The 10,350-nt window shown below is 34.7% G+C and overlaps 1 protein-coding gene across 1 annotated transcript in view; it reads right to left on the bottom strand.

The window, feature by feature from the left end:
* LOC115293542 (UDP-glucuronosyltransferase 3A1-like) overlaps positions 1-10,350 on the bottom strand; it is a 32,549-nt gene that overhangs the window by 1,345 nt on the left and 20,854 nt on the right. The window contains exons 5-8 of the mRNA XM_029941276.1: positions 9,809-9,814; positions 9,504-9,612; positions 6,878-7,409; positions 1,279-1,510 (exon numbers count right to left, since the gene is read on the bottom strand). Coding sequence (XP_029797136.1) covers positions 1,279-1,510; positions 6,878-7,409; positions 9,504-9,612; positions 9,809-9,814 — 879 coding nt within the window. The remainder of the gene's footprint in view (positions 1-1,278; positions 1,511-6,877; positions 7,410-9,503; positions 9,613-9,808; positions 9,815-10,350) is intronic.

The following is a 10,350-nucleotide window of genomic DNA, read 5'->3' as shown; positions in this document are numbered from 1 at the left end:
GGTGAAATTTTTCAGAACATCTGATAAAGTAGCAAGGGCAGAAAAAAATAAAAAGAGATCTCAAATTATGTTGGAGAAAACGATTTACTGATTTAGCTTAGGACACAGTCAAGGGTTCATATTCCAAGATACAAGATTCTGGCCTTGTCTCTGTACAGAGATTCCTCTAAATCAATCCATGTAGCAATACGTACCCAAGGAAATCTGCAGACAACAGTGCCTATCAAGAAATATTCCTCCTACCGTATCCACCTACCGTATTCATTCATCCATTCTTCTCTTTCAACCCTACTTTCTCCCATCCCTGTTCTATTTCTTGGTGTCTTACTCTGTCTCTGTTTCTATCTCTCACTCTCCAGGTTTCACTCTCTCTCCTTCACTGTCCATTCACTTCCCTGTTATCTGAAGTCTTAACACTTTCATTGACAACACATCTCATGTGACGTTCATCAAACTTACACTCAATGTGCCTTCTATTCAATTTCATAAAAAATCCTCTAAAGCATAGAATGATGGACCACCCATCTCAGTATTTCGAGTTTTTGTGGGCTCACTCCACCCTTCTTTAGAGAAAACTAAAATAAATGTTGATAATGAAGAGTTCATCTCAAACACTACCTCTCAAAAGGGATGTGCATCAGAATATATTTGTGTTTCTTTGAAAATTGGAATCCTTTTTCATACCCCGTGCCTTCTGAAAAACTGTGCAGAACCATCTAGCTCTCTGTTATAAGAGAATTTGTTGAACTAGGTAAAAATCTGAGAGGTTACTCAGCTTGACACACATATATTTTAGCACACTTTTCAGACACTGTCAACATAAACTTGGTAAATTATGAGTACTTTTTTTCAGCAAAAGAGGATGAACCACTAAGTGTGGGAGTGTGTTTCTACAATTGCATATGGCCTAACAGGTGCTCAAGATGCCCGAAAACCAGTGGCAACGTGGCCCTTAATATGTGTTCTCAGAGTCCATAAACTGTCTTTGTTTTTAGGTAACCTTGTTCAGTGTCAAATATGATAGGGCCCAAATAATGGGATGATAATATCACTTCTGACTACAGGTATCAGGAATAGAAAGGAAGGAGAAAACATGGCAATTTTAGCCATTTAGGAAGTATAACCTGATTTTCCAAAAACTCCAGCTGGCTGCTCCATTCCTGCCCTCTAAACATAACCTTTAGCTACCAATTGCTCCTTCACAGGCTGATGGGGTGCCTATTAGAGCCCTAAATATACATAAATGGAAAGACAGAAGTATATCTGGGCAGTCCTTACCTAAGAGGTCATTCTGAGGAAGCCAGTCCACGATTTTCACATTTCCTGCCAATTTCACATCTTTGGGCCAGTGAGAAGGCTTACACTTCCATATTACCCCTTGAGAGAGATGAGCAAAGGCACTGTTCATCTCCATGAGAACTTCCTGGGACTGATAGGTGCTCACCATGGAGCCCAGGGCCACTAGGACAAAACCAGAGTCTCCAAACTTGCTGATGAAATTCTCAAATTCCTGGAGAGAAGTAAGAAAGGAAAGGATATGAATAAATTTCTTTAGGAAAGCCTAGATAGTTATGAAATGAAAGTCAACTGTTAACTGAATATGCCCTCCTGTCAGTACCTAGAGTTCACTGTCTTGAAACAGCTCAGTGCACTCTGCACTGTGCTCATATCCATTGTGTCTGTTGGCCTTGAAGTCGTTTTTCAGATACACCGTACCATACAAATACTTTCAATATTCACAAATGGATGTGAAGAGAGACTTAGGTGTCCAGCAACTATCACAATAGTCCACATTGCACATAAGGCACTTAGCACATACTGTAGCACCAACATCTAGATTCAGAATGTCCATATAACAATGTTTTAAGAAGAGGAAAGTGGTGGAAACTACTTTCTTCATTAAGAATATGGCCCCAGAACGAGGGTCATCTTCATCCCTCCTCCTATTTCTGGGAATATGTGGTCACTTAGGAGTATTCCAATGTCAGACCAGGGTGCTAGTACCTGGGAGAGTGCCAGTTGATGTCCTGGACCAGTAGGGGGCAGTAGGCCTTCTGGAGACTGAGGTAATGCTGGGAAAATATCTGACATGTATCTCCTTTATATGCTTATTAGCTATCTGTCTGTCTTCTTTGTTGAGAGTTCAAGTAAGGTGTTTGGCCCAGTTTTTAAATATTGGTTTCATTTGTTAAATTTTAATAATTATTCACATATTGTATATATAGTGTCTATGTTTATTTGCATATTTTGAATAATAGTTTTTAACAGATAGTTCTGTTCCAAATATTTGGTCATGTTCTGTTCCTCCTCTTTTCATTCTCTTGATAGTTCCTGCCCAGAAGAGAAATTTTAATTTCAACTTAGCACATTTATCAACTCTTTCTTTCATGGACCCTGACTTAGGTTTTGCATTTAAAAAGTTTTCATTAAACCCTAGTTCCTCTAGATTCTTTTCTGACACCATATTCTAAAAATTTCATACTCTTGCACTTGCTTTTTATATTAAGGCCAATGGTCTGTTTTGAGTTACTTTTCTTGAATGTGTAGGGTCTGAGTCTAATTAATTTTCTACATGTTCAGATAATTTTTTCAACACCATTGGTTTTCAAAAGTCTGTTTTCTCTATACTAATTGTCTTTACTCCTTTATGATAGATCATTTCACTAAATTTATGTGCGTCTATTTTGGCTTTTCTATTCTGTTACATTGACCTTTCTTCGAATCTTTTGCCAATATAATACCATCTTGATTATTGTAGCTTTATAGTAAGTTGGGAAGTTGACGATATATCCCTCCTCAAACTTTGTTCTTCATCTTGAATATTGTGTTGACTCATTAGAGGTTTTGTCTCTCCATGAAAATTTAAAAATTTTTTAAATTAATATCAGCAAAATACATTGCTGAGGTTTTGATTGGGAATACATTGAATGTATAGATCAATTTTGAAAGAACTAATATCTTGGCAATATTGAGTCTTCCTATCCATGATCATGGACTTTCTCTCCATTTATTTAGTTATTTAGTTTCTTTCCTTAGAGCATTTTAGTTTCCCTCATTTAATCTTGTACATCATTTTTTATTCATTCCCAAAATCTCATTTTTCATGGTGCTAATTTAAATAGTATAGTGATTTTAATTTCACATCCCTCCATTCATTGCTGATATTAAGAAAAGAATGATTTCATACATTAAACTAATATCCTATGGGATTGCTATAATTGCTTACAAGCTTACAAATTCCAGGAATTTTTTTTTACTTTTCAGATTTTCTAAATGGACCATCATGTCATCTGTGAACAAAACCATATTATTTTCTCCTTTCTAATCTATATGCCTTTTATCTCCCTCTCCCTCTTTTTTTTTTTTTTTTTTTTTTTGCTTTACTTAGGACATCCAGTATGAGGCTAAAACGAGGCAGTGACAGGACATACTTGCCTTCTACCTGATAGGTTATCCTTTCACTTTTTAGACAACATTCTTTGTTATAAAGAAGATTTTATCCTGATGAAGTCCAATTTATCTATTTTTTCCTTTGTTACTCATGCTTTGGTGTCATAGCTACAAATTCATTGCCTAATCCAAGTCAATGTAGATTTATCCCTTTCTTTTCTTCTAAGAATTTTATGGCTCTTAGCTCTTTATTTAGGCCATTGATCCATTTTGAGTTCATTTTGGTGTGTGTTGTGAGGAAAGCTCAAAATACATTTTTGTCAATGAGAACGAATATCCAACGGTCTCGACATCATTTCCTGAGGAGAGTCTGAAGAGACTGCATTGATTGGTTTTGGCATCCTTGTCAAAAATGAATTAGTCACAGATGTATGAGTCATTCTTCTTTTTCTTATTGCTTTGGTTATTCAGAGTCTCTTCATTTCCATATGAATTTAAAAATTGCCTTTTTCATTTCTATAAAAAAGGGCCATTGAACTATTGATAATAATTAGATCAAGTCTGTAGGTAATTTTTAGTATTATTGCTCTTTTAACAATATTAAGTATCACAATCCATGATCTAGAGATGTCTTTTTATTTATTTAGGTCTTCCTTAATTTCTCTCAGCAAATTTGTAGAGTTTAGTAAACATACATGTCTTTCACCTCCTCAGTTTAATTGGATGCTATTGTAAATAGAATAATTTACTTGATTTCATTTTCAGATTGTTCATAGCTTGTGTATAGAAACACAACTCTTATTCCCATATTGATATTTTCCTTGTAACTTTGCTAGATTTGTTTAACATCTAGTAGTTTCTTTTTGGTGTGTGAATTCTTTGGGATGTTCTATAGAGAGAATTATGTCATATAAAAGTCAAGCTATTTCCATTCCAATTTAGAATTTTTTTTCTTGTCTACTTGCTCTATCTATGGCATATTTGAGTAACAGTGAGAACCTTAGACTACTGACCTGAGGCAGCACAATTTCTGTTTATCATAAAGAATATGATGTTAGGTGTGAGTGTTCCAGTAAATACTCTTTATCATGGCAAGAAGTACCTTTTGTACTCTTAGTTTTATGTTTTTATCATGAAAGGGTATTAGTTTAGTCAAATATCTTTTCTGCCTATATTTACATGATGTGTTTTTTTATTCCCTCCATTCTAATAATGTATTGTATGACACTGAGAGATTTGTTATATTAAACCATTTATAAAATAGCCTTTACTTCCTGTGAACTTTTTGACTTAGTCCATTTTTTGTGATATTAATTAGTATATACCCCTAGATGAATCTTAGGTAGTTTCTTTTTTTTTTAATTTTTTAATATTTATTTATTTTTGAGAGAGACAGGGAGACAAAGTGTGAGCATATGAGGGGCTGAGTGAGAGACACACAGAATCCAAAGGAGGCTCCAGGCTCTGAGCTGTCAGCACAAGACCCAACATGGGGCTCCAACTCACGAATGGTGAGATCATGACCTGAGTCAAAGTTGGACGTTTAACTGACTGAGCCACCCAGGCGCCCCTAGGAAGGTTCTGATTTAATGCCCTAAAAATGAGGATTAATACAGTTTTGTCAGTTCTCTAAAACAGTTTCTCCATCCTCTGCATGGTCTGGTTGTCCCCAATTCCCAAGTTATACCCTATTGTTCCATCTGGCTATAATTTATCCACCCAGCACTGCACCATAAGAACTACCATTTTAGGGAACCACTTAAAATCACCTCTACTGTCTTTTGATAATTATAAGATTAATGTAAATCTATTATTTAAAACTGAAAAGAGCAAAGCATGACATTAGAATAGGAACCTCCATGCTCTCATTCCCTACAGAAATATCTTTTAAATATTTTATTTTAAGTATTTAAAAAATAAAAATAAATGAAGACCAATTGCACCCCAGGCAATTATGTAACCAGTCTCACCAAAGCTGGCAGATAGTTATGAAAATGTCTCTCACCAGAATCCCTACCCGAGTATGTGGATATCCACATAAACAAGAATAAAACTGGACCCTCATCTTACTCCATACAAAAATTTCAACTCAAAATTGATTAAAGACTTAAACATAAGACTGAAACTACAAAGCTCTTAGAAAAAAAAACAGGGGGAAAACTTTATGGCTTTGGTCTTGGCAATGATTTCATTAATATAACACAATGCAGTAGAAAATGAAATACCAAACTCAAAACAAACACCAAAACAAACAACAACAACAGCAAAACAAGTGGGACTACATTAAACAACAAAGCTTTTCCACAGCAAAAAAAACAATCAACAGAGTAACAGACAACCAACGGACTAGATAATATTTATAAACCCTATTCCTAAGAGATTAATCTCCAAAATGTATAAGAAAGGCTTACAATTAAATGGCAACAAGGAAAAAGCTTATAACTCCATTAAAAATAGATGGAGGACTTAAATAGACATTTATCCAAAGACAACATGCAAATGGTGAACAGATATATGAAAAAGTCCTCAACAACGCTAGCCATCAGGGAAATACACATCAAAACCACAATGAGCTATCAATTAACAACTATTGGTAGCTATTTTTAAAAATCAGAAGACAACTAGTGTTAAAAATATGGAGAAATAACCCTACATACCACACTATATAATGTGGTTGGGAATGAAAACTAACAAAGCCTCTAAGGAAAATAAATTAAAAGTATAAAATGGAAATAAGACAAAGAAACAAGTGTATTCTCATATTCACTGAAGCACTATTCACAAAAGCAAGATATGGAAACAAACAAAATATCCATCAAAAGATGAATGGTTGAAGAAATTGTGAGATAGATAAAGATATAGATATAAATGATTCAATTATATATACATATATTTTCTTTAAAAAATACAACATATTTTTTAAAAGAATACTGTATATTCTTTAAAAAAGAAGGAAATTTTACAATATGGGAAACATGAATGAAACTTGAGGCATTATGATAAGTGACATAAGACAGATAAGCAAATACTGCACAAGTTAGCTTATCTGAAACATCTAAAACACTCAAATTCATGAAATCAAAAGTGGAAGCTAGTTTCCAAGGTTTGGGGGTTGAGAGAAAAGGGTAGCTATTTATTATTCAATGGAGGAAGAATTAGAGATAAGCGAGATGAAGAAGTTCTCAAGATCTGAGGTCCAACATGGTACCTATGGTAAATAATTATGTACTGTACTATTAAAATTTTGATAAGGGGATAGATCTCATATTAAGTGTTTTTACGAAAATAATATAAAATTTAAAATATAATACAATCAAATAGACTAGAAAAATAAAAAGTAAAAACTAAATAAATAAAAAATTTACATTCTAGGCATTTTCTTTGTCTCACTCTACTTCACTCCAGGTTCCCACTGGTAGGGGAGCCACTAATTCTACACTGAAGAGCTCTGCATGAAGTCCTTGTTGAGTGTTAAGGTTTTACTTACTTGTGGTACTAGTTTAACAGGTCTGGCCAATAAGCCTCCAACATACACAGTGTTGGGAAGCAGGGGCCTAGCAAATTCAAGGGCAAAGTCAGAGTTAACAAACCACAGCTCTGCTTTCTTCAGAAGATGAGACAAAACCGGCCTAGAGTCTTCTGGAAAATGTTCCTTGATGGCGTTGTCAAACGCAGACTGGATTTGCCATTTCTTCATGAAGAAATCAAAGAACATCAGAAAATTCTTCACTCTGCCCACGAAGTCCATGTGATCAGTTAGCAAGGAACGGAATACTGGAACATAAGACACAGGACTTGGTAGCCCATGGTCCACACTTCCAAACTGGGTGGGAAGAATTGACACAAATGGCTTCCCAAGCTTCTCTGCAACCAGGAGAGAACAGAAGTCAAATGCTTCAACAAATACCAAGTCAAAGTTCTCATTTTTTAAGAAATCCATGATATCACTTCTTCTTAGCAAATCACTGCATCGAATTCCCAGTTGTTCTAGTAACTTTACAAAGTTGTCAAATGTTTCTCTGTAAAAAAAAAAAAAAAACAAAGACAAACAAACAAAAAAACTAATGATAAATATTCATTGGAAGTGTTAATTTCACAATATTTAGGAGAATCTCTGGCTTAAAGAAAGTACCTCAGGTAAGTAAGACCATATCTGGTAGCAGCCTCCCCCTATTTTACCAGTGGCCAATGAATACTTTGTTCTGGTCACTCTGCTCCAGGTGTTCATGCCTCCTGACATGTTCTCACCTCCTCCCTTCCCTTTTCTCTGGCCAATGCATATGCATCCACTATCAGAGCTAATTCAAGGTCTTTCTACTTTGAAAGCATTCCCTGACACTAGCAGACCCAGAGTTTCATTTCTAGTTGATACATTCTGTGATGCTCTCTTTAACTTTTATTTGTATATTGACTTTTCATCAGTGATTGTCTTGTTTTGTAATCAAACTGTGGAAATAACTTCATGGCATCAATATTGATAATATAGCTTTTTTACTTGAAATTGAGAATAGCCTATATTTGACAAATTGCCTCACACAAGGAACTTTCTGATGGCAATATTAGAATCCAAATTCTAAGCTGAATATGAGATTTACATCTTACCAGAAAAGATTAACATTTAAAACAAACAAACAAAAAAAGCCTGTAGGAAACTAATTACTATCCTTTCCACTTCATGCTCAGCTGGAGTATCCCCAAAAGTTCATGCTAAAATTTTACCAATATCTATTATGACTCTGGTCTATGGCACTATTCCAGGAACTATTTTTCTTCAACATTTTTGCATCAGTGCCTGCAAGGACAATGATCCTTTTTATACTGCATATGGGTGAATAGTTGAGAATGTACCTGACCAGAGGTTACAGGTACAAGTGCTCTGGGGACCCACAGGCCTCCTACTTGAATGAAGTACTAAGAGAATCAATGGCCTGGGAAACCTATGCCTGTATAACCCTACACTATGTCAGCCCACTGAAAGAAGGCCCACAAGTGAGAGCTCATTGGCAATATGAAGACGTCTACCTGGGGTTTAAAATCAACTTCATATGACAACAGATGATTAGCTGAAATTATTCTTTTTTATATTTTAAGTGATTTTACATAAACAATGACTGCTAGATACTGGTGACAAATTTAAGATATGAAGTCCAAATTCTTCAAAAGTAGAGCATTAATTGTATCTGAAATTAAGTTAATCGAAAAATATAGGAAAGCACTGTGCCTAATATATTATACCATATGTAATGTGTATATAAAACCAGCCTTCAAAGTAATCAGGCTAAGGAAGAAGAGATGAGATATAGAATTTAAAAATATATCAGTAACAAGACATGATGATATAGACAAAGTTTCAAATAAGTACTTTAGATCATATCTCTTATACATGGAGAATTTGAAGTCTAGTTTGGCTAAGAAAAAAACAGCTTTATTAAAAAGCCATATTTTAGGACCACCTATTAGCAAACAGAATTTCTAAGGAAAGATGGGGGGCGGACATTAGGTCACTGTATTAAGCAAGTAAAGAATGAATTTGTGTCTTTCCCCTCAAATGTCAAAGATGAAGAACTTTCTATGCATTCCAGGTAATGACAAATCTTTCAGGTTACTCATTCATTGTGTATCACCAAGATATTTGGTTGCTTAAATGAGTTTAAAAGACACCGGTTTGAGGTATAAAAAATAAATATTCATAAGTATTTTTCTATTCTTTAATTTATGTGAGGAAGTGGAAAGAAAAATAAGTGTAACGCGGTGACTCCCATTTGTGTACCAACAATGAGAAATTAAATTGTCTATCCACCATCTGTGTGGTGGAGAATATGCAAACACTGCAGATGAAGTGTTGCCAGGAAGATCCAGAAGGAACAATCCTCTATACTATACAGAAATACATTCATGCTTTCCCTGGAAGAGGCACAGTACACAGACTAAATAATTGGGAGTAAAAATCCATTTCCTCCATTTATCTGATATCCCCTGTCATTGATCTCCCCATTCGTCCATTCATTCATTCATCCATCTATTTCTCCTAGACTCCAAGAATACATGCATCCAACCATTCATTTGTATCACTACAACAGTAAGTCTTTCAAGCAGAGAATAAAAGTAATTACCTGCCATGCAAAGCTTCTGTTACAAAGAACTCAAAACATTTCTTGAATTCTTTTTTATGATCTTCAGGTGGAAGCCAACTGATAACTTCATATGATGCTTCCCCCTTTTCTAAAAAAGGAGGATAAAAAAATAAAACACCAATAGGAAAATGTTTAATTATGCTATAGAACCCAAATTAACATTAGCATGAGGGTATAATGCTTTAGTTATTCCAATGATTGTAAATATTTTCAAACGTGTGCTTATGGAAGTTCTGTTTTGTATGGTTTTTCTGCTTTCTCGTTTCTTCAATCACACAACCTACCAATATCTGTTAATGGTTTAGACACTTTTATTCATTTTAAAGTACTTCAAGTTTCTATTTAAAGTTTTCACATAAAGGTATAGCTATTCATCATTTTATAGGTGAGAAAACAAAGATTAAAGGAATGCCAGATAATTTTCTAGGACTGCACATATAGTGAATGGTATACCTTATATCTAAATACAGATCTTATTTTATACCAGTTCCCTTGTCATTTATCATTTGGAAAAAACAATAATGTCCATTAAAATTAAAAGTGAAACATGAAAGGTTTTTCATTCTGCCAAAAAATACCTAGATTAAAAATAGCTGTCTTCTACAGCCCTACTTATCATCCTGGCCTTTCCCCCATAACCAATGTGTAATAAATAGTTGGACACCATATTTGAAGTTGACTGCTGACAACTCTCAAGCTCCATCTCCTCCTTAACTTTCTGTGATGTATCCTGGAAAACTGAGAGGAAAGACTCAATATACCCTTCCTTATGTGACCGAGATTTTCAAGCCAAACAAGCCAGACCCAATAAGGGCATTCTCACCTC

Source organism: Suricata suricatta, chromosome 6 (assembly GCF_006229205.1).
Source record: "Suricata suricatta isolate VVHF042 chromosome 6, meerkat_22Aug2017_6uvM2_HiC, whole genome shotgun sequence".
Taxonomy (NCBI): Eukaryota; Metazoa; Chordata; class Mammalia; order Carnivora; family Herpestidae; genus Suricata; species Suricata suricatta.
This window is presented reverse-complemented; position numbering and strand designations above follow the sequence as displayed.